The sequence below is a fragment of the Anomaloglossus baeobatrachus genome, chromosome 7 (assembly GCF_048569485.1).
Source record: "Anomaloglossus baeobatrachus isolate aAnoBae1 chromosome 7, aAnoBae1.hap1, whole genome shotgun sequence".
NCBI classification, from domain to species: domain Eukaryota; kingdom Metazoa; phylum Chordata; class Amphibia; order Anura; family Aromobatidae; genus Anomaloglossus; species Anomaloglossus baeobatrachus.
The window spans coordinates 311,610,208-311,635,899 of NC_134359.1; the positions used below are offsets into that span (position 1 = coordinate 311,610,208).

The 25,692-nt window shown below is 44.3% G+C and overlaps 1 protein-coding gene across 2 annotated transcripts in view; it reads left to right on the top strand.

The window, feature by feature from the left end:
- The window catches only part of TGFB1I1 (transforming growth factor beta 1 induced transcript 1), a 111,791-nt gene that overhangs the window by 62,866 nt on the left and 23,233 nt on the right, over positions 1-25,692 (top strand). For both annotated transcript variants that reach the window (XM_075319671.1, XM_075319672.1), the window contains exons 7-9: positions 3,778-3,856; positions 10,589-10,939; positions 18,342-18,515. In XM_075319671.1, coding sequence (XP_075175786.1) covers positions 3,778-3,856; positions 10,589-10,939; positions 18,342-18,515 — 604 coding nt within the window. The remainder of the gene's footprint in view (positions 1-3,777; positions 3,857-10,588; positions 10,940-18,341; positions 18,516-25,692) is intronic.

Genomic DNA, 25,692 nt, shown 5'->3' on the forward strand with positions numbered 1-25,692 from the left:
GGTACAACTAGGCGGCTGGGGATTGGAATCCGCAGTACAGGGTGCCCAAGATTTATGGGCACCCCCTCTGCGAATTGCAGTCCGCAGCCACCCCAGAAAATGGCGCTTTTCATAGAAGCGCCATCTTCTGGCGCTGTATCCAACTCCTCCAGCTGCCCTGATGTCGGGTGGCTCGCTGGGTAATAATGGGGTTAGGGATAGCTGTATATTATCAAGTGGCCCTAAGCCCGAAATTCATGGTGTCACGCCAATATTAGACATGGCCACCATGAATTTCTAGTAAAAATAAAAAAAAAAACACAACACACAGAAAAATATTTTTATTAGAAATAAAACACAACACAATTAGTGACTCCATCTTTATTGAAATAAAGAACCCCCCTCCTCCGCAGTAATCCTGGGTCAAGGGTCCCGCGCCGTCCAATCCGGATCCAATATCCTCTGATCGGTTTGCTGGAAGGCATACCGATCAGATGATGTGTCAGGATCAAGGATGTGAATTCCATCACACAGCAGCTGATTGTATTAAAGCCGTTTATACAATCAGCTGATGCATCAGTGCAAAAAAAAACAAAAAACAAACTACACACTTCAGTGCAGACTCCTGTCAGACCGATCAATGCACCCGGCGGTAATCAGCTGATAAAGTCTTCTGACGGCATCAGCTGATAGTTTAGCCGGCCGGGTAGTAAAAAGCCGGTGTCACCACTGTCACTGTCAGCTGATTCCGTCAGGTGACCGCATCAGGTGATCAGCGCCAGCTCCTGCAGCTATCGGAGGTGTCCCTTCCGTCTGCACACAGCCGGAGCAGGGGTGGCGGTACCGGGAGAAGAGCTGGGAGCGGACATGGCACCGGGAGGCTGCAGAAAGGTGAGTATGACATTTTTTTCTCTACTGTTCACTTTTGACTTCGCAGCTGCTTCCAACTCCTGCCCGTACATGGCGCCACACGGGAGCGGACATGGCACAGGACGGGAGATGGAAGTAGCGGTGCCGGTACTGGGAGGATTCACGCTTCTGTGTTTACCAACAGAAGGAATCCTCTTCCTGTACACGTCACTGTACTACTCACCCCTTGCGTTTACAGCCGCGTTTTTAGTCATAGAAGCGCAGCTATATTTGCAATATGTGTTTTTCATTGCGTTTTTGAACATCTCATTGAACGCAGTGAAAACGCAAAAAAGCGCTGTGTGCGGACAGCACTTCTAAAAACCCATAGACATTGCCGGGGAAGCAATGTCACATAGTTTTCTGCAAAAAAAAGTGGTAAAAAACGCTGCTAAAAACGTCTAGGGCGCACAGCGCCTGACGCTGACAGACGGCAGGAGGAGGAGCTACCTCCCCACACTGCCATGACCTCTGCAGCGTCAGCACGTCGCTGTACGCCGGGTCAGGGTCCACTGAACCCGGAAGTGCGGCGCATACGGAGGTACAGGGATTCATTTGTGTCAGTGTCTTAAAGAGACACTAACACAAATGAATACAGGGAACCGGATCGCTGGAGCGGTTTCTGGGAACCGCCTGCTATTTTAACAACCGGTTCTCCACAACCAGACAGAACCGGCTGAATCCCACCCCTGACTGTGCAGACATTTGAATGGAATAAGGGTTAATGTTACTGATCTGATTGCCCACAGTCTCCACATGCCCAACCGCCCCTCCCCCCGGGCCCCTGCTTGCCCCCCTGGGCCCCCGTACATCCCCCCTGGGCCCCCGCACCCCCCCGGGGCCCCTGCTCGCTTCTCGGGCCCCCGCACCCCACCCCCCAGGCCCCTGCTTGCCCCCCTGGGCCCCCGTACACCCCCCCTGGGCCCCCGCACCCCCCGGGGCCCCTGCTTGGTTCTCGGGCCCTTGCACCCCTCCCCTGGGCCCCTGCTTGCCCCCCTGGGCCCCCGTACCCCCCCCGGGGCCCCTTCTCGCTTCTCGGGCCCCTGCACCCCCCGGGCCCCTGCTTGCCCCCCTGGGCCCCCGTACATCCCCCCTGGGCCCCCGCACCCCCCCCAGGGCCCCTGCTCGCTTCTCGGGCCCCTGCTTGCCCCCCTGGGCCCCCGCACCCCACCCCCCGGGCCCCTGCTTGCCCCCCTGGGCCCCCGCACACCCCCCCGGGGCCCCTGCTTGCCCCCCTGGGCCCCCGCACCCCTCCCCCCTGGGGCCCCTGCTCGCTTCCCAGGCCCCCACACCCCCCCCCCGGGGCCCCCGCCTTCTATACTCACGTGCTGCTGCTCCTGCAGCCTGGCCTGGGGCGACGCAGGGTCCGTCCTGTGCAGCGCGATGCTGCCAGCACCTGCACAGGAAGGAAGCAGTCATCGCTCTGAGACTGCTTCCTCCTGCAGTGTCGCTGGCTGCGCAGATGAGTCAGAGCCGCGCGGCACTGACAGTGATAGCAGGCAGAGCTGGAGATCGCTCTCCCTGCTTACCGCTGCAGAGGCAATGGGATTGTCACTAATCATATCGGCAATGTGCTGATATGATTAGTGAAATTACCGGCCGGGGAGGGGGGGGGCCTCTCACACATATCCATAGGGGCCCAAGGGGGGTAGGGGGGTGGGGCCTAGGGGGCGTGGACATCAATAGCAGGGGCCCACCGGGGGTTCTCCCGACCTCCTGGTGGGCCAGTCCGCCCCTGGTAATGCCTGAAAAAAATCCCCTTGTGACATGGATGTTCAAGGTGCTCAGAAAACATGTAGATAAATTCCTTGAGGGGGATAGTTTCCAAAATAGCGTCACTTGTGGGGGCGGTCCACTGTTTTGGCACATCAGGGTTTCTCCAAAAGTGACATGGTTGTTGCTAAAGATTCCAGCAAATTTTGTGTTCAAAAGTCAAATGGAGTATCGGCGTACTCAGGAGAAATTGGACAACAAATTGAATGCTGAATTTTTTTCTTGTCATACTTGTGAAGTGCAAAATTTGGGGCTTAAGTAACGTTTTTGTGTGAAAAAGTTAAATTTTCATTTTTTTCCTTCCACATTGCTTTAGTTTCTGTGAAGCAAAGAAAGCAGTAAGAAACTTCTTGCATGTGGCAGTTGGAGGGCTTCTGTTTTTACACTGGGTATCACTTTTTGGTATTTTCTGTCACCTAGGCCTCTCAAAGTCACTTAAAATGTGATGTGGGTGCTAAAAATATGATTTAGTAAATTTTGTTGGAAAAATTAGAAATTGCTGATTTGAACCCTTCTAACTCCCTAACAACAAAAGGATGGTTCAAAAATCGTGCTGATGTTAAGTAGAGATGTGGGAAATGTTATATATCAACTATTTTATGCATAAAAACTCAAAATTTGAAAATTGTGAAATTTTCAAAATTTTTGCCAAATTACTGATATTTTCACAAATATAGGCAAAGAGGCATTTCGGGAAATTGGGCACTGGCCCTTTAAAAGGAGGGTCGGTGTGTACGTACGTGCCCTAAGCACATTCCCGACATACACAGGCCACGGGAGAGGAGCGGACAGTGGATCGCTGGGGGAGAGCAGGGGAGGACATGGAGTTAGTCGGCGTCCCTGCAGGACATCACCGCTACAAGACACCTTTTTATCGGCCATCAGTGGTACCAGTTGATATAATTTTTTCACTAAATGTCAGGATTGCGTTCTAATTACAGATAGATTTCAGCGGGTGTCTGGACTTTCCATAGCTGTTTGCCCCTCTTTTTCTTCATGTGTTCAATATTTTTTCCCTGTGTCATCTTATTATTGCACATAACTTAAATTATGGACATCAATGGTTTGATTATATATCTATATATGTAATAATCTTGGTATATTGTGTATTTCTAGGGCTTTGTCTGCTTCATCTGCCACACTAGAACTGGACAGGCTGATGGCGTCACTTTCGGATTTTCACAAACAAAACACGGTCAGATTTCTACATTTCTTGTGGACTTGAAACCATCTTCTGGTTGAATAATGTATATAATTTTGAACACATGTTCCAGGGTATTAACACCGAGTTCAGGGTTGTATTAGGCCGGTTTCACACGTCCGTGTTTTAGGTGCGTGTGACATCCGTTTTTTACCCAAATGCCACGCGTACCCATGTTGTTCTTTGGGCTAACTCACACTATAGATGCACCATTTCTATGGCGGCTTCTGGCTGCTATTGTTAGGCTGGAAAGGGCCAAATAACCATGGCCCTTCCCACCCTAATAATATCAGCTCCCAGTCGTCTGCTATACCTTGACTGGTTTCAGTAAAATGGAGGGGATCCCACATCATTTTTTTTTAAATATAAATATTTAAAAAATAAGCATGGAATCACCTCTGTTTTTAATAACCAGCCAAGGTACAGGAGACAGCTGATGGTTACATCCGGCAGCTGCTGCTGTTCCTGTGCTGGATATGAAAATTGGGGGACCCCACGTCATTTTTTTTTAAAATCTAATATATAAAGCTGAGTGTATGTATGTATGTATGTATGTATTAATGGACAAAAAGATAAGGTGACAGATGGAAATTCAGTACAAAATAAAGGGCCACTCAAAATAGCAATGAATAAATACGGAAAACTGAGTTTTATATGGCCAAACATAGTTCCAAAAGGAAAAATAATAACTAGTACACCCACATAGATAAACAGATATTTATTACAAAATTCCACATACAAAATAGGGGTACTGTTAGTAAAAAACAGGTTATCAGAGAATTAGACAGTGAAGGGTTAAAGAACAATCAGAGATCACCCTTCCAAGGACCCAGGCAGCGTTAATCAAGTATTCTGCATAGGTAAATATACTGCACAACCCAAAAGGGAAAGTCACATTGTATGGCCTACCAATTGTGTCAAAAAAGCACACGAAAGAGCCCATGGGTTGTGCAAGGGTTAGAGCAACAGCTTACCCATATCAGGTTCCTATGCAGTAGCCTTATCCAGGGTCCAGTAAAGAGGGGGAGAAATGCCCCGACGCGTTTCGCTTAGTTGCTTCCTCGGGGGGCGATATGATATCGCCCCCCGAGGAAGCAACTAAGCGAAACGCGTCGGGGCGTTTCTCCCCCTCTTTACTGGACCCTGGATAAGGCTACTGCATAGGAACCTGATATGGGTAAGCTGTTGCTCTAACCCTTGCACAACCCATGGGCTCTTTCGTGTGCTTTTTTGACACAATTGGTAGGCCATACAATGTGACTTTCCCTTTTGGGTTGTGCAGTATATTTACCTATGCAGAATACTTGATTAACGCTGCCTGGGTCCTTGGAAGGGTGATCTCTGATTGTTCTTTAACCCTTCACTGTCTAATTCTCTGATAACCTGTTTTTTACTAACAGTACCCCTATTTTGTATGTGGCGGGTGATCTCTGATTGTTCTTTAACCCTTCACTGTCTAATTCTCTGATAACCTGTTTTTTACTAACAGTACCCCTATTTTGTATGTGGAATTTTGTAATAAATATCTGTTTATCTATGTGGGTGTACTAGTTATTATTTTTCCTTTTGGAACTATGTTTGGCCATATAAAACTCAGTTTTCCGTATTTATTCATATGTATGTATGTATGTATGTATGTGTGTGTGTGTGTGTGTGTGTGTGTGTGTGTGTGTGTGTGTGTCCACTAAAAGAATCCGCACCGTTGCATCTACAATCAAGAAATCTTGCACATACGCCCCATTTGACTCAGGGAACGTCATAGATGCCACGCCTACCCATATTGTTCTTTGGGCTAACTCACACTAATATGTTCAGTGGGTACATTTTAACGCCACGCATTAGTTATTCACCAAAAAGCCTGCCTCCATTAAAGTCAATGAAGCTGGGAGGTACAGTGCAGCCAGAACTTCAGAAGAATGTTGCCGTGTCACAATGCGCAGCCACGCCGTTGCATGGAATGTTGGCCTGTCACAATGCAGTCAGAGAAAGAGACAGCCAGACACAGAGCCAGACACAGAGCCAGACACAGAGCCAGACACACAGGGAAAGAGACAGACACAGAGACAGACACACAGGGAAAGAGACAGACAAAGAGACAGACAGACAGGGAAAGAGACAGACAAAGAGACAGACAGGGAAAGAGAAGGACAAAGAGACAGACAGACAGGGAAAGAGACAGACAAAGAGACAGACAGACATGGAAAGAGACAGACAAAGAGACAGACAGACAGGGAAAGAGACAGACAAAGAGACAGACAGACAGGGAAAGAGACAGACAAAGAGACAGACAGACAGGGAAAGAGACAGACAAAGAGACAGACAGACAGGGAAAGAGACAGATACAGATAGACACAGACAAAGAGACGCACAGACAAAGAAAGAGACAGACAGGGAAAGAGACAGAGAAAGAGATAGACAGACAGAGACAGACAAGGAAAGAGAGAGAGACAAAGAAAGAGATGGACAGACACAGATAGACACAGAGAAAGAGAGACACAGACAAAGAAAGAGACAGACAGGGAAAGAAACAGACAGGGAAAGAGACAGACAAGGAAAGAGAGAGAGACATACAGAGAGAGACAGACAGAAAATGGGAGAAACACAGAGAGACACACAGAGACTGGGAGAGAGAAAGAGAGACAGTTACTATCTTGGGCAATGCCAGGTAGTACAGCTAGTTAAAAAATAAAAATTTTGTAAAACAGCTGGCTAAGCAAGCTATCTCTATATCTATTGATCTATTCTATTTGTTCTCTCTTTCTGTCTATTTATATGTTCTTTCTTATTTTCTTTCTTTATATCTCTATATCTATCTTATCTGTTTTATCTATTTTATCTGTTCTATTTTATCTGTTCTATCTTTCTATAGCTATCTATAATTTTTCAGGTTTTGTCCATCTTTTACACATTAAAAAACCATTTCAGTATCATGCATTTTTTACTGGTGCCAGTCACACAGATGTCACACGGACATCACATGTATGACACACGGATGTCACATGGATACAAACACGGACATCACACGGATGTCACATGGATGACCATACTATGTGTGGCTTGCACCTGTTTAAACATGGACGTCTGAAAGGTGCCTTAGGTCTCCTGATGTAGATACATAGCTCCTTTACAATGAACCCACCACCATTCTCAATTCCACATGTGGATTTATCAGCGCTTTTGACCTCGTAGATGGCGTCTGGTTGTGTAATATGAACATCTTCCAATTTCACTTGCACTAGTTGTTATAAATTTGATCCATGATGGAGCTTTAAGCACAATGGGGAGATTCAATCACAATCACAATCCCAGCCACAAGTCTAAGGGGAGATTTCATTTCTCAAGAGCAGACTATGAACTGAAAGCTGGGCTTGGTTTTGATTCTACAGGAAGAAGATAGTTTCATGGATCTACCTCATTGTTCTTCATGTAGAATTTTATTATAATAGGAGTGAATACAGAGGGGGAAAGGAAATCTTGAGTGACTGCTTCCCTTATTCAGTCTCATTTTACTCATTTACCATCTGCAATATTCTTCTTGGTGTAATAGTTGAACCTCATTAGGAGAGCTGGGTTAATGTGGCGCCCCTGAGGCTTTAGTCGCCACAGAGGTACTGCATCTCAGGGAGAGGTGTGGTGCTCCATCCCGAGTACGGAAGAGGTCATCCACCGGTATGCACACAAAACACACAACATCTCAATTAGCAGCTCTCCACTGGGTCAGGGTTAGGGCTTGGTTCCATTAATTCTATGTATAGCCACCACTGGTGATGGTTCCTCTCCCCCCTTAATCTGAAAGGGCTTCAGGGTGGAGTCTAGTGAGTTGGGGAGATTGTAGTGTCAGAGAGTCGAGAAAGAGCAGTGGAAGAGTAAAGACCTGTGGTCTAGAGCTGGTGCAGCTCGACCCAGGCGCAAGACAGAAGGGGTCCTAGAGACCACGGGAAGTGTGCCATACTCTTGTGGCCTCGTTCCACATACAGCAAAGGAGTGGAAGGACTTGGTCGCAGATTGGGGACTGGTCCCTAGACTAGAAGAGAAGAAACAACGTGCTCCGTTAGTAAAACCAGAGGCTGAGGACCATTTAGTACCAAAGCCAAACCCGCACATGAATCCGCTGGAAGGTGACCACATAGGGCCAAGGGATAGAGCTTCAAGCCACCCCGACAGGGCCTGCGGACACCAGCTCAGGGCACTGTGTGCATAGGCGCTGGACAGGCGGGAGAGAAGTCAGCTCAGGAAGATGTACAGGGAAGGTACATAAGAAAGCTGCACCAGACTTGACCTCTGAACTACCCAGGATCGGCTGGAGCCCATCACAGTGGAACACAGCACTCCAGAGGCGGTCACTGACTAGTCGTGTTACCTTGGAACCTGCTACAGTGAGTAAAAAACCTTGAGCCAGCTTTCGTTATTCGCCTGTGCCTCCGGCCCTGCACCACCGCCATAGCCTACTACTACCCTCATCCGCCCTGGGGCCCAGCTCTACCTGTGGAGAGCTATACCAACCAAGCTGCGTCACCATCTGGCTCGGGGGTCCCCATTCTGTAGCGGTGGCACCTAACTTGTTGCATACCACAGGTGACGTCACAGACTACCATCCCCATCATTTCTACTTTAACTGACACCACCGGGGTCATGGAACCGGGCCTTGCCACCACCGCAGCATCCCAGAAACGGATCCCAGCCCAGTAACGAGTGCCCCATGGCCCCGGTGTGGGCGTGTCATTAACACGTGCTGTTATCTTGCAGTGTATGTTTTGTACATGATGCTCTGACCATTCTGGACCAGAGATGGGACATTTGGAGCAATCTTGGTGTCATAGTCTGGGGGTAGGGTTTGCGGTAAGGTAATGTTCTTTTACTCTCATTGTCACAAGATCCACCCGCTGTTCTATAATTTGTCAAAATCAAACTGGTCTCTAGCACCCCTCTTGTCGGCAGGTCACTTTTGGTACTGCCGGACAAATACAAAACGAGGCTACTGTGCTACTAATGCCAAATATTGAAGGTCTGCCAGGATGGGAAATGTATACATCACCGATTCCCACTAATGGAATATATATGTACCTCGGTACCCCTTGCTGATAGCGCCCCAATAATTCTACACAACAATAAGTCCGCTGCCACCACCAAAACTTTCTACAGGTAGTTTGGTCACCCATTACAGCAAGCAAAAGGACCTTCAGGTTCGGATTCGAGGGGTAGAACAGAAGGAAACGAACTATTAAATTTTAGATATTTAATCCGAAAATAGACAGTGTTTACAAAATATACAAGATATTACAAAAGGGAACAATACAAATACAGTGTAGACAATTACATAAAAATAAAAGGGATAAACATGAAACTTACTAAACTCGTGCCATAGATGTGATGTCTGAATTTATGGAGGGAAGGTCCCCAGAATAAGTTGCAATGGGCAGCACCACAGTTTAGCTGTGCCTTCCGGAACTGACAACCTCCAGAAATGATCTTCTCGCTCTTATGCCCTCAGGTAACCCTCCCATCTGTGACCTCATTTTACAATCTCTTGTGGCCTGTGACGAAATTGTCAGAATGTTCTATAATTCTAGTTTTTCACATATCTTTGATCCTGGGCCACAGAGGTGAGAGATATTAGCGTGATATTTTATATCTCAATTTTACATTCGCATGGATACCAAACACAACACATCTAGCATGATCTTATTGGCCAATACCCATTTTCGAGATACCAGCAATCTCCTAGCAAAGCTAAACAATGCAATTGATTCAGCGCTCCGCAGGGATTCTGGCAATATGGTTTTTCATTTTTCTAGCATTAACGTGGAACGTAAAAACTGAGTTCATAGTTTTTCCCTCCTAAAGAACAAAGAGATGTTTTTGTGTGTATGGATTTTTGCTGTAGCACTACTATCACCCGAGTCGTAAATACCTAGCTGTCAGCCAGATCAGATAGTCGTCATGGCGATCTCCATCTCTGTGCTAGCTGATGGTTGGGAGAGGTATAGGGATCTTAACAGTTAACATGACACTCATTAAAGGGACTTGTGGATTGCAGCACTTCCCGTTATGATATGTGGACCCTTCATTATATCCATATCTGGCACAAGCTGTGATATAGCAAGCACAGTGCTGTTAGACAACTTTTAGTACACATAGAACTAAACTTGTGGTTAATTTTGGAGCTGATAGACATCTCTCTTTTAGGTTTAGGACCAGTGGCCATCAGACATATCTACTTATCTTGAGCAAATTAAAGAAGAAATTACATATTGCTGTAGTCTGTAATGCCCCAGCCAAAATCCATCTGCCATTATGGTCTGTGCAGTGTGGAAAGTCAATAGGGTATAGGTTAACTCTGGATTTTATGATTTGGAAAACTTCATACACTTTTAAAAATCACTAATTAGGATGAATCTATAACTTTATGACACTGGGTACTTATGAGACTCCATCTCTGGGCATCCTCCAGAATAATAATGACAGTATATTATGGGATAGAGTTCTTAATATTGGATGCAATGTGGACATATTGGAAGTAGCCTAGTTGTAGAATATACAATATATTTCTTGGTTGTTTTTTTTGGATCAATAAATAAGCACTACAAATATGGCACTGTGTGGTGTACTAAAAGTAATGTCCCATGTGCTGCAAAATACTGATGCATTTTGAATACTAAATCTATCACAAAGAGAAGAGAAATATTACTAAAGAGTTATTTATTTTGTTTTGTGCTATTTCTATAGATGTCTCTTGCACCGCAGCAGCCTGAGATCTCTGCACTGAGGAGCTCGAATGTGTGCTCTGAAACTGAAGAAGCCATGTGTCCAGCTCCAAAATTCACTGAGACATCCACAAATATTGGAGCTCCCGAGGAGAGAGGTTTTGTAGTGACCAGTTCTGGAGCACCGCAGGAAGGTTCTGCTACACAGGAAAGACTTTCAGAGGAAAGAGTACACTCCAAATGTGCCGAACCTGATGGGAAACGGGACCTGGATTCCATGTTGGTGAAGCTTCAGTCTGGTCTAAAACAGCAAGGAATAGAAACACAATCCAAAGGTCTGTGCGAAAGCTGCCAGCGACCCATAGCAGGACAGGTAACCTTTGGTGATTTTAGCCTGCCCTTAACCCTTAAGCTGTCTGATCAAGAACGAGTGTTCATAGGTACGCTTATTATCTTGATTATTGGCCTTTCTAACTAGGCCACTAATCACCTGATCCTCCCAAAAATCATTGTACTCAGCAGCACTTAATCTGTGTAAGCAGTATGTGTTGCCAATAGCAATGCTATTGTACGTATTTAGAGTGATCATACTAATGATCATTCTGTGCTCATGGAAGTGTGGTCTAAACAGATTGATCAATAGGCATGTACCAAATTGACCGGTAGTAAACAGTTGGCCAATATAAATGCAGACTAAGATTATGATCAATATAGAGAATAGAATAAGCTTCGGCACTCAAACAAGAAGAAATTAAAAAGTAGGAAAAAAAAAAGGGGGAAATGCTTTTATAATGCTTTATTGCTGTGTTCCAAAAGAAATTAATTTTCACATGTTGTACACTTTGTCGACGGTTCGTCTTTACATTTCAGCTTTTATCAAGAAATATGTGTCAGAAAGAGAGGTCTGGAAGAGGGAAGCCTGGCTTTCTTTGCAAAGGTCATGGAATTGCAAGAAATAACTTTCTGCAAGGTCCTGTCCTGCGGTGGTGGCAGTGGCAAAGAAGGCCAGGCATTACAATATACGCAAGGCAGATTCCTATCCTGCGAGCACTATCTTCTATACTCTGTTCATTACGCTGCCAGTCTAAGTTCCTCCTTAACAGAACACAGAGGACTTCTCTGATTACCCTAGCAGATATGCTTTTTTCTATACACAAAAAGTGAACTCCGCTGATGTGAGCCACAGCATAATGTCCCTCACATTTAGGCGTATATCCAGCACCTTGCATTTTGATTTTTCTTTGACCAATAGGATTTCTCACAGTTCTAAGCACAAAGGCTGTTATCCTTTGTGCTCCTATCTATGGTTGCTTTTGCTTCCCTCTTGCAGACCTCTCTTTCTGACACATATTTCTTGATAAAGAAATGTAAAGCCGAAACGTCGACAAAGTGTACGACATGTGAAAATTAATTTCTTTTGGAACACCACAATAAAGCATTATAAAAGAATTTCCCTTTTTTTCCCTACTTTTTTATTTCTTCTTGTTTGAGTGCCGAAGCTTATTCTATTCTCTATATTGCCACTTTTTGCTTCAGAGCACTACTATATTGACCTGTGAGCCAGTCATACTCTGACATTAAGGTTATGATCAGACTTGTCATGAATTTCTGGCGTGTTCCCCGTATAGGACATTCAACTCTAAGGCATCATAATTACACTACCATGTCATCCGCATGCTCTTCATCCCCGATGTAGGACATTTACCTCTCAACCTTGTGATTACAGTACCATGTCATCCACATGCTCTTCATCCCCCATGTAGGACCTTCATCTCTAAGGCATCGTAATTATAGTACCAAGTCATCCACATGTTCTTCATCCCCCATGTAGGACATTTAACTCTAAGTCCTCGTAATTACATTACCATGTCATCCATATGCTCTTCATCCCCCTAAAGGACATTCACCTGTAAGTCCTCGTAATTACTGTACCATTGTCAAGGTTAAAATGACGATGATGATGAGACTCAAAGGATCTCTCGGGATCCGGCTGCTGTTTCTAATTAAAAATGTCATGTGTGCACACGAGACTAAATAACTGGACACCAAGTCAGTTACATCTATCTCCATGACTGGCTCTTGACCAAGTGCACTTTTTATTGTTTGAAAGAAACTCTAGACCAAGCAGTAAGGGGGTGTAAACAAAAGTTTTAGTCCAATCAAGTATCGCAGGTCAGGGCTTCATGACGTAGAGAGATCTACACATCCTCCTTGGATTGGTCAGTCCAGACTCCAGGAATTTCCTTTGTCCATCTGTCTTGGGTGCAAAACAGGAAATTGCAGCCATCTTTACAATTACATGTGCTGGTATATACTGTGTCTAAGGAAAATACACTGAATATGCAATATACATATATACATGTTAGTAAGAAACAAAAGCATTCACAAATATGTGTGTTAGTTTACATCTACTGAACTATATAACTGAGTCTATGAAATGGCTGAATTAAGTATTTTTGGATACTCAATTCTTTATCCTCAACACCATGTCATTCACATGCTTTTTATACCCCATGTAGGACATTCACCGCTCAGGCCTCGTGATTACAGTACCATGTCATCCACATGCTCTTCATCCCCATGTAGGACCTTCATCTCTAAGGTCTCGTAATTACAGTACCATGTCATCCACATGCTCTTCATCTCTCATGAACGACATTCACCACTAAGGCCTCATAACTACAATACCATGTCATCCACTTGCTCTTCATCTCCCATGTAGCACATTCTCCTCTAAAGCCTTGTAATTACAGTACTATATCAGCCACATTACCTACTTCCCCTACTTAAAATACACACCTCTAAAGCCTCGTTCTTGCAGTACCATAACCTTTATATCCTTTCCTTTCCCAATGTGAAATTCACACCTCTAAGAAATAATTCTTGCAGTACCAGGCCAGTAACATGCTTTTCTTCCCTTTTGTAGAACACGCACCTCTCTGTTAGGAATGACAAAAGTTGGTATGCCTCACTGTTAACCTCTTGCACCCAGTACATTGTGACGTCTCATATTGATGATTATTGTGTGCATATTTAGTTTTTAGAGAAAAATTGGGCAAAATCAGCATATTTATTTTTTATAGTGTAATATATATGACTCTAGATCAGGAGTCTCAAACTCTGCTGGGTGAATGGGCTGCACATAGAAAAAAATTGAATTTTGGGGGTACGCATCCTTTGCAAGACAAAGTTACACTTTTAGTGATACCATATTTTTTTCTTACACACCTTTGGATCACTTTTCTTTAAAAAAACATTTTTCGCTGTTATTTTATTTTCTTAAATGGCATTGATCATATGGGTTATGGTATGGTGTGATAGCTTGGGTTGTTATGAATGTGGTGATAACAAACTGTCTCTGTCTGTCTCTCTTTCCGTGTTTGTCTGTCTCTGTCTGTCTCTGTCTGTCTGTGGGTCTGTCTGTCTGTTTGTCTGTCTGTCTCTGTCTGTCTGTCTCTTGTCTCTCTTTCTGTGTTTGTCTGTCTCTGTCCGTCTGTGCGTCTGTCTGTCTGTCTGTCTCTGTCTGTCTGTCTCTCTGTCTCTCTTTCCGTGTCCGTCTCTTTCTCTCTGTCTGTGTGTCTGTCTTTATCCATGTGTGTCTCTGTCTCTATCTATGTCTGTCTGTGTCTATCTGTCTGTCTCTGTATCAGTCTCTGTCTGTCTCTCTCTATCTCTGTGTCTGTCTCTGGTGGAAGACCATTTCCGGTGACTACCTCTTGAAGCCCATCAAGAGAATGACAAGAGTGTGCAAAGCAGTAATCAAAGCAAAAGGTGGCTACTTTCAAAAACCTAGAATATAAGACAGTTTTTTCACACTTTTTTGTTAAGTATTTTATTCCACATATGTTAATTCATAGTTTTGATGCCTTCAATGTGAATCTACAATTTTCAGAGTCAGAGTCATGCACATTCTTGTCCCCATCGTGTAGCAATGTTCCCATCCTTGTCTGCATCCTGTAGTAGTAATGTGCCCATCCTTGTCCTCGTCTTGTAGTATTATTATTATTATTTATTATAGCACCGTTTATTCCATGGCGCTTTACAAGTGAAAGAGGGTATATGTGACGCCCTGGACTAGCCAGGTAGTCACAGATAGTGCCCCGTTCAACACCTTCCCCAATAAGGTAACAGCAGCCAACCACATTAAAAACCTAGTCACCTCCTGCAGAGCTTAATGGACACACCAGGGGGGCGGAGCCAGGCGATTGGCCACGCCCACCGAGGAGTTCAGAGAGCCTGGGGCAGGAAACACAAGCAGATCAGTTTGTGAGATCAGTTTGACAGTTGAGGAGAGGAGGTCAGGCCTGTGGTACATGCTGGTGACAGACAGGTGCCGGTGTCGTAGCCCTGGTACCTCGGCTAGGTGGCAGACGGTGGCCTAGCCTGCAGGAGCCAGGAAGATGGCTCGGTGGAACCTTGGTGGACCGGGACAGGGTAGTGACCCGCCGGTACCGACCTGGGGAACCGACTCAGAAACCGGAGCACAAGGGGGGTACTCAGACCCTGAACAAGGTGCAGAAGGCACTGGGCCAAGTCAAATCTACTGATTGCGGTCTGGACTATAGGTCCTTTCCCACACAAGTCCCGACTGAAGACAACAGCCCACCGAGGGGAATAGAAAGCCACCGCACAGGCAGAGAGATCCCACGGGCCAGCGTCTACGGGCAAATGGACTCCTCCGACATACACAAATCCGGGGAGCGGACTCCCGTTGCTGAAGCATAGGCAGTCAATACATTTACAACACGGGGCAGGAGAAAGGCAAAGACCACCAAACCGGGTGGGGGACCAGACGCAGCTGGCTGTGGGCACTGACCACCATCAACTTTGTTTACCAGAGACGTGTGTGTGTCAGTAACTGTGAGTACAACAGTGCCATCCGGCAGCGCGCCGCCCTGCACCACCCGGCTACTCTCCCCAACGGGCCCCGGGGCCAACAACCCTGCCCACGGAGGGGTTAACATCTTGCTGCATCACCATCTCCCCTGTGTGCCCCGTAACCGCAGCGGTGGTGTCTACACCTTCACCATGTCCCGTGGGTGGCGTCACGAACTCAAACACGGCTCTGGCCGTGCACCTACCTACCTACCCCATAAGGAAACTGAGAGAAAAGAAGGGAATAGCAACCAGAGTCATGTGTTTGAGAAATAAATTTCAAACAAGATCAGCTCTTATAATAGTTTCACACATCTTTATTAGATACAAAAGAAGAGACATGGTATAAATTACATAGAGAGTGATCTAAGATTACAAAGTAAATTATAAATAGGTAATACATAAAAATCCAGAGCAAGGCAAGTGGGTCTGGTAGGTCACCATGGGGGGTGAAGGTAGAGTTAAAGCAGGCATGTGCCAATTCCATCATAGTGATAGTGTATATGTCATCATTATAATATACATTCCTGCTTACCCATGGTGAATCCTATGCAGACCAACAGTGACCGCATTCCAACGCGTTTCGTGGTCTTCCTCAGGGGACTGCCTGGCACATGCCTGCTTTAACTCTACCTTCACTCCCCATGGTGACCTACCAGACCCACTTGCCTTGCTCTGGATTTTTATCTATTACCTATTTATAATTTACTTTGTAATCTTAGATCACTCTCTATGTAATTTATACCATGTCTCTTCTTTTGTATCTAATAAAGATGTGTGAAACTATTATAAGAGCTGATCTTGTTTGAAGTTTATTTTTGAAACACATGACTCTGGTTGGTATTCCCTTCTTTTCTCTCAGTTTCCTATATTGCCCCTATAGGAAGCAACCACATGTAACCTAATGATGTATAAAGGGTTTTCATGTGTCCCATCTTGTTTTCTACCTACCCCCTAAGTAGCGTCAGCCCCCTTTCAGAGCGAAGTGACCCCTGGTCCAGAGGCACTCGAGCCACCCACCAACGAGCCTGGATCCGAGCGGCTCGGCTGCAGCCGATCGCGGGGCGGTACATATACATACAACAATCATTAACAATACAAAGCAGACTGGTATAGGAGGAGAGACGACCCTGCCCGCGAGGGCTCAGTCTACAGGGAATGGGTGAGGATACAATAGGTGAGGACAGAGCTGGTTGCGCAGTGGTGTACTGAACAGAGGATTATTGTAGGTTGCAGGCTTGTTGGAAGAGATGGGTCTTCAGGTTCTTCTTGAAGCTTTCCACAGTAGGGGAGGTCTGATATGCTGAGTTAGAGCATTCCGGAGTATAGGGGAGGCACGGGAGAAATCTTGTACGCGATTGTGGGAAGAGGAGATAAGAGAGGAGTAGAGAATGAGATCTTGTGAGGATCTGAGGTTGCGTGCAGGTTGATACCAGGAGACTAGGGCACAGATATAAGGAGGAGACAGATTCTGGGTGGATTTGTATGTCATGGTTAATGTTTTGAACTGGAGTCTTTGGGCAATGGGAAGCCAGTGAAGGGATTGGCAGAGTGGCGAGGCTGGGGAATAGCGAGGGGAGAGGTGAATTAAGCGGGCCGTAGAGTTTAGGATAGATTGGAGGGGTGCAAGAGTGTTGGAAGGGAGGCCACAGAGCAGGAGGTTGCAGTAGTTGAGGCGGGAGATGATGAGGGCATGTACTAATGTTTTTACTGATTTTTGGTTAAGGAAAGCACAGATCTGGGAGATATTTTTAAGTTGTAGTCGGCATGAGGTGAAAAGGGCTTGGATGTGTGGCTTGAAGGATAGAGCAGAGTCGAGGGTTACTCCAAGGCAACGAGCTTGTGAGACTGGGGAGAGTGAGCAGCCATCAACTTTGATGGATAGGCTTGTTGGAGGAGTTGAGTGAGGAGGAGGAAAGACAATGAATTCTGTTTTGTCTATCTTTGTGTCGATGTAGTAACGTGTCTATCTTTGTCTCATTGTAGTAATGTGTCCATCTTTTTCACCTTGTAGTAATGTGCCCATCCTTGTCTCCGTCCTGTATTAATGTGCCCAACCTGGTCTCCATCCTGCAGTAATGTACCCATGTTGGTCCCCTTCTTGTAGTAATGTGCCCATCCTGGTCCCCTTCTTGTAGTAATGTCAAAAAAGGAGAAAAAAATTATTCTCGTCTGTCCTCAGTTCTCTCAGTGTTCTCTTTTCTGCTACTTGCGGCTCACAGGCACGGAGACCCCTTGACGATTGCGACCAGTGCAGGGGGCCACCACTGTCAGAACTTTATTTCAGATTAATATATTGCCGGTGCCACGCAGACAAGATCTCTGCACAACTATACCAATAGTAGCCACTGGCCAATCAGGGGCCAGCAGTTGACGTCTTCATATGACATCAGCTGCTGAGCTCTGATTGGCCGATGGCTGGCCTTGGTATAGTTGTGTAGAGAGCTTGTCTGTGCGGTGCTGGCAATATAGTAATCTGAAATAAAGCGCTGATGGCAATGGCCCCCTCACCAGCCACGATCATTAAGAGGTCTGCTTGCCTGCAAACTGCAAGAAGCAGCCTCAGGGGCACATGTGTCACATGGGCTGCATCTTTGAGACCCCTGCTCTAGATTATCATATGCCACATATTCATGGCTGTTATAAAAATCCAGCAAAATTGGTCAGATGCCCTCTCTGTTTTCCATAACCCATGAAAGAATTGCATTTAGAAATTATACAGCACATTAAAGATGACGGAATGGATTACATTAATAGAATAGGCACGTGTAACATAAACCTGAAGCCAGCCCTGCATACCATGTGACCTCGTCCTATGTGTGAGGAGTAGGTTTCATTCTCATATCTAATATTCTGTTGTACTTCTCATGGGATGTTACAACTTTGTTCTTGATTTTCAGGTGGTGACTGCATTAGGACATACATGGCACCCTGAACACTTTGTTTGTGCCCACTGTAAGTCACTTATTGGAACTACTAATTTCTTTGAGAAAGAAGGACGTCCATATTGTGAAAGGGATTATTTTTCACTTTATGCTCCACGCTGTGCATTGTGTGACCTGCCCATCCTACAGGTAAGACCATATCCAGAAATTCTTATCAGATTGTATACTGATCTCCAGTGATACTCAGTGACTTTGATTTCCACATCTGCTTGGTCTTGTATTTGTGTACTTTCTTCTTCTCCCTGTTCTGTACATGTTCTCCTGGTGCTTTTCCTATTTTCTCCCCATTTTGTAGATGTTCTCCTGGTCCTTTTCCTACTTTCTCCTTGTTTTGTACATGTTCTTCTGGTGCTTATCCTACTTTCTCCGATTCTGTGCATGTTCTCTTGGTGCTTTTCATACTTTCTTCTGTTCTGTACATGTTCTCCTGGTGCTTTTCCTACTTTCTCTCCATTTTGTACATGTTCTCCTCTGGTGATTTCTTATTTTTTCCCCATTCTGTACATGTTATCCTGGTGCTTTTCCTACTTTCTCTCCATTTTGTACATGTTCTCCTGGTGCTTTTCATACTTTCTCCTTGTTCTGTTACATGTTCTCATGGTACTTTTCCTACTTTCTCCCCTTTGTTTACATGTTTTCCTGGTGATTTCTTATTTTCTCCCCATTCTGTACATGTTCTCCTGGTGCTTTTCCTACTTTCTTCCCTTTGTGTACATGTACCCTGATGCTTTCCCTACTTTCTCCTCATTCTGTACACGTTCTCTTGTAGAGATAAGTAAACATCACAAGGTTCGGTTCGCTGAGCCCACTTGAACAATCGGTACCTTAGCCGAACTGTTCATTGAATCCAATCCGAGATGTTATTGAACATTACTGAACTCCATTGGATTGAATGGGAGGCCAAACATAAGGCACAGAAAACACCTTTAGGGGGTTGAAAACCTTCCAAATCAGCAAAAATACGTTTTACAGTGCAGTACCAATGTTTGGTATAGCCATTAGCTTCCAAACTATTGACATAAGAAATATAGAAGTGGATGAGAAACCGGTGTAGGGCTGGTGCTCCCATACCCCTGCCAGTACAGACAAGACACAACTTTGAGACCCATCTTGGAGTCTTGATATTTACAAACCTTTCAGGCAGACACCAGTACAGTAGCATCAATTTCTCCCTTCCCCATAGTGTCTTTCTACAGCTGGGAGGTACGGCCCATACAACACACAGGATGCGGCCTGGCATTTCAGTTTTAAAAATTGCTTGCTCCCTGAAGACTGGCCCTACAGACAAAATCAAACTTGGAGACCCTACTTGGAATCTCCATGTTTCCTAAAATTAAGGTAAAGCAACCGGAAACATGGCAACAATTGGCACACAATATAAATAGGCCAACTAGGCAACATGGGTGCTTGGGACTGGCCATGGAAAAAGGTCTGAACCGGCATGCTCTACCTTCAACAGAGACAGAAAGGCGTAGGCCTCTTGCTGCCGACCACTGGCACTACAGACAAAACCAAACTTGGAGACCCTACTTGGAGTCTCCCGATTTCCAAAAATGAAGGTCAGGCAGCTGGAAAAGTGGCAACAATTGGCACACGCTACAAATAGGCCAACAAAGCAACATGGCTGCATGGGACCAGCCGCCATGGAACAAGACCTGAACCAGCATTTCTACCTTCACCAGAGACAGCAAGATGGCAGACAGGCATAGGCCTCTTGCTCCCAAAACACTGGCACTTCAGACAAAAGACAATTTGGATACCCTACTTAAAGTGTTGAGATTTAAGAAATTTCATGCAGACAGCACAGTGACATCAATTGCCCCCATTTCACCGATTGTCAATGCAACACACAGGATGTGGTTGGCATTTAAATGTTAAAAATCAAGAGATACATAATAGGCGTAGGCCTCTTTCTCCCAGAAGACTGGCACTACAGACAAAAATCTCTTTGCATGTGAGGTGGAAAGAAAGGGTATCTTTTTCATATAGAATGTAACAACAATATCAGGCTTGGAGTGACTCATTTTCACCCTAGTTTGGCAGCGTTTCTGACCTTGCATGCATGGATGAATGAAGACTTCATTTGGAAAGGCCGCAGCTCAGTGATCAAGAGCTGATGCAGCAAGCATTTCAACAAATATGATGAAGAAAAGGACCTCTCACAAGAAGCTTCGAAGCAAATTGCGACCAAGTAAACCAATCTCTCAACCAAGAAGATATATTGTAGGTTGCCAGATACAACATGGCTGGAAAGAGGGCAGTGGTCCAATAACTCAATGGAAGGGAACGGTTTTGGATCAAGTGTCAGTCAACCCTTTATCTTTTAAAATATGATAGATTTGATTGTGTGTATGGACTTGAGCTTCAGAAAGATGAAAGGGTGTCTGGTCTTGAAGTACTACCGGATAGAGTTGCATCATCCTGAATCAGGGATGCTCAATTAGAAGGGGGGCGGCAATGGGGGCACCTGCAAAGAAGACCTCCGTGAAGACAGCCTACCTTTTGATGGCACTTCACAGTTGAAAATCTCTTTACCTGTGAGAGGGAAAGAAAGGGTATCTTTTTCATGTAGACTGTAACAACATAATCGGACTTAGAATAACTTATTTGACTAGTTTGACAGCATTGTTGCCCTTGCATACACATATGAATGAAAACTCCATTTGGCAATTGCAAACTTAACCTCCTCGTCTTCCTCCTCCTCCTTATCTGCTGAGTTACACAGTTGTGTGCCTCTGGGTTCACACCAAGTGGAATCTACAACTTGATCGTCAGGCTCTATGTTGTCCCACTACTTGTCTTTCTGACATCACAGGACAGTACACTACATGTGCACCTCAGGTATCTGAGTCTCATCATCATCACCTCCACCCCTGGGGGTTCTCAATAAATGAGGGTCGGGATCCTGCTGGGACCCTACTTCATCTGGGCCAGGATCCAACTGACAAAGATTTTGGGCATCAGTGCAGATGCTTTATTCCTTTTCAGTCTGGGAATCTTTGGAGCCTTTGGGATAGAATGTGTGAACAGCTATTGAGACGTGCCCATGTGTGGTTGCCCACAGTCAGTTTGCTGGTTGGCAATTTGTGAAGCAGGTGCAAACAAGTGTAATTGGGGTGACACCTCTGAGGAATGATCTGTGCGATGTTGAGCTGCAGGAAGAGGAGGAGAGGCCACTTGATGCAGTGCTTTCCGACCACTTTAGCACCTTCTGTTTATCAGCCTTATTTCGAATTTGAAGTGATGTGCAGCTGCCAAAGAAATCTAATGGAGTAGGCTCTCCAGTAACGGACGTTGTTCTCTTTTTTCTTGGAATAGTATGAGCCAGTGTTTACCCACTAGACCTTTGACTAACAGAAATTCCCACACGTATACCTCCAACACCTTACCTAGTCCCCCCTTCCATGACAACCTTGTCATGGTTTACCACTCATGATTGATGTACCCTTCTCCTTTCAAACAGATGTTTTACCAACCTACGCCCACACCTGTCAGACACCTGACACAAAAGATAAATTATTCATTTCCTGCCTGAATTGGCAATATTGTGAAGGCACTAAAAAGTACCACTGCCTACAAATGTGGTTCACTGCGTAATTTGGAGCTGACACAGAAAAGTGCAAAGAAGACGTTTTTTAGCTTGTTTAGTAGGAAATTTTCAGCAGGCACTAATAACAATACTTATAAATGTGTTTCACTGCGGAATTTTAAGCAGGCAATTAAAATAGTCAAGAACAACTTTTTAGCTAGTTGCCTAGAAAATTTACAGCAGGCCAGGCACTGCTAACTAACAATAGCTATAAATGTGTTTGCATAGTTTTGAGCAGGAAATTAAAATTGGCAAGAACACCTGTTTAGATAATTCCCTAGTAAATTTTTAATCCAGGCACTGCAGTGCTAACTAACGATACCTATAAATGTGTTTGTGTAATTTTGAGCAGGCAAATAAAATTGCCAAGAACCACTTTTTAGACATATTCCTAGCAACTTTTTAGGCAAGGCACTGCCAACTAGCAATACCTATAAATGTGTTTGCATAATTTTGAGCAGGCAATTAAAATTGGCATGAACACCTTTTTAGATACTTCCCTAGCAACTTTTTAGGCAAGGCACTGCTAACTAGCAATACCTAGACATATGTTTGCGTGATTTTGAGCAGGCAATTAAAATTGCAAGAAGCACTTCTTAGACACTTCCCTAGCAACTTTTTAGGCTAGGCACTGCTAACTAGCAATACTTATAAATGTGTTAGCATACTTTTGAGGAGGCAGTAATATGTAGCAATACCTATTTAGATGCTTCACTGGCAACACTTTAGCAGGCTCTATAAGTGCAAATCCCTATTTCTATCATGAAATGTGCCTATTTGTGGAACACACACACCTTTCCTTACATTGCACATCACAATTCTAAACTAATGCTCTCCTATTATTCTCAACTACCTAGCATTAAACCCTTAGCTAAGCTCACTGTCTAGCAACACTGGTGGCACCACCTTGCCTAATGTTTCACATTCACAAAATGGCATCAATGCAACATGTCCACAATTTATATGCAGATGAACATGTGACGTAGGCAGCCAATCACAGGAGCCCTTGTGTCTAAACCTTGTGGATGTTTGCAGCGCCGTGTGTGGCTGTAGGAACATCCAGAAATAAAGTTAAGAAAAATTAAAATAAAATATGGTGCCATGCACTAAAAGGCTTCTCCCGAGTCCTAACCCCCTCCACTGATTTTACACATCCCCCTATTCATATGACAGCACCACAATCATATACACAAGCTGAAAATGTTATTACAAAAGCATTTTTGGAAACTTGGACAGTGTTCGAGGGGAAAAAAACGAACAAAAAAACAAAACAGAAGATCACCGATTTGTGAGGAAAGGACTCGGAGTTAGCGAGCTCGAACGAACATGGTAGGGCTCGTACCTGATTTGAAATTGGTGAACCTTTGTCAAACATGTTTGCTCATCTCTTTTCACTTGGTCCTCTTCCTGCTTTCTCCCCATTCTGTACATGTTTTTGTTGTGTATTTCCTACTTTCTTCCCATTCTGTACATGTTCTCCTGTTGCTTTTCCTACTTTCTCCACAATCTGAACATGTTTACTTGGTGGTTTTCCTAATTTCTCTCCTTTTTTGTACATGTTTTCCTTGTGCTTTTTCTACTTTCTCCCCATTCTGTATGTGTTCTGGTGCTTTTCCTACTTTCTCCCCACTCTGTACATGTTCTTCTGATGCTTTATTTACATTCTCCTCAATCTGTACATGTTCACTTGGTGGTTCATTGTTTGTTTGTTGGTTTTGTTGTTTTGATTTTTGTTTTTTTATTTTTTTTGTTTGTTTTTTTCATTCTCCTCAATCTGTACATGTTCACTTGGTGGTTTTCCTAGTTTCTCTCCATTCTGTACATGTTCTCGTAGTGCTTTTCCTACTTTCTTCCAATTTCTTACATGTTCTCCTGGTGCTTATCCTTGTTTCTCCCCATTCAGTACATATTCTTGTAGTATTTTTCCTACGTTCTTCCTGTTCTCCTGGTGATTTTCCTACTTTCCTTCTATTTTGTACATGTTCTCCTGGCGCTTTTCCTACATTCTTCTCATTCTGTACATGATCTCATGGTGCTTTTCCTACCTTCTCCACAATCTTTACATGTTCACTTGGTGCTTTACCTACATTCTCCTTAGTCTGTACATGTTCACTTGATGGTTTTCCTACTTTGTCTCTATTCTGTACTTGTTCTCATAGTTCTTTTTCTACTTTTTTCACCGATTTTGTACATGTACTGCTGCTTTTCCTAATTTCTCCCCATTCAGAACATGTTATTGTAGTGCTTTTTCTACGTTTTCCCTGTACTGTACATCTACTCTTGGTGCTTTCCCTACTTTCTGCCCATTTTGTATATGTTCTGGTGCTTTTCCTACTTTCTCCTGTTCTGTTCATGTTCTCTTGGTGCTTTTCCTACTTTCCTTCTATTTTGTACATGTTTTCATGGTACTTTTCCTACTTTCTCTCCATTCTGAATATGATCTCCTGATGTTTTTCCTATTTTCTCCCAATACTGTACTTGTTCTCCTGGTGATTTTTGTACATTCTCCCCATTCTGCACATGCTCTCCTGGTGCTTTTCCTACTTTTCCCCCATCTGTTCATGATTTCCTTGTGCTTCTCCAACTGTCTTGCCTTTCTGTACATGTTCTCCTGGTGATTTTGCTACTTTCCTTCTATTTTGTACATCTTCTCCCGGTTCTTTTCCTACATTCTTCCCATTCTGTACATGATCTCATGGTGCTTTTCCTACCTTCTCCACAATCTTTACATGTTCACTTGGTGCTTTACCCACATTCTCCTCAGTCTGTACATGTTCACTTTGTGCTTTACCCACATTCTCCTCAGTCTGTACATGTTCACTTGATGGTTTTCCTACTTTGTCTCTATTCTGTACATGTTCTCATAGTGCTTTTTCTACTTTTTTCCCGATTTTGTACATGTTCTACTGGTGCTTTTCCTAGTTTCTCCCTATTCAGTACATGTTATTGTAGTGGTTTTTCCTACGTTTTCCCTGTTCTGTACATCTACTCTTGGTGCTTTTCTTACTTTCTCCCCATTTTGTATATGTTCTGGTGCTTTTCCTACTTTCTCCCGAGTCTGCACATGATCTCCTGGTGCTTTTCCTACTTTCTCATCGCTCTGTACATGTTCTCCTGGTGCTTTTCCTACTTTCTCCCTGTTCTGTTCATGTTCTCTTGGTGCTTTTCCTACTTTCCTTCTATTTTGTACATGTTTTCATGGTGCTTTTCCTACTTTCTCTCCATTCTGTACATGAGTACATGATCTCCTGGTGTTTTTCCTATTTTCTCCCAATACTGTACATGTTCTCCTGGTAATTTTTTTACATTCTCCCCATTCTGCACATGCTCTCCTGGTGCTTTTCCTACTTTCTATCTATTTAGCACATGATCTTCTGGTGCTTCTTCTACTTTTCCCCCATTTTGTACATGTTCTCCTGGTGCTTTTCCTACTTTTTCCCCATCTGTTCATGATTTCCTTGTGCTTTTTTCACTGTCTTGCCTTTCTGTACATGTTCTTCTGGTGATTATCCTACATTCTTCCTATTCTGTACATGTTCTCCTGATGCTTTTCCTACTTTATCCTTGTCCTGGTTATATTCTCTTTGTCCTTTGCCTATTTTCTCCCCATTCTGTATATGTTCTCCTGATGCTTTTCATACTTTCCTCCATTTTGTACATGTTCTCCTGGTGCTTTTTCTACCTTCTTTCCAGTTTGTACATGATCTCCTGGGGCTT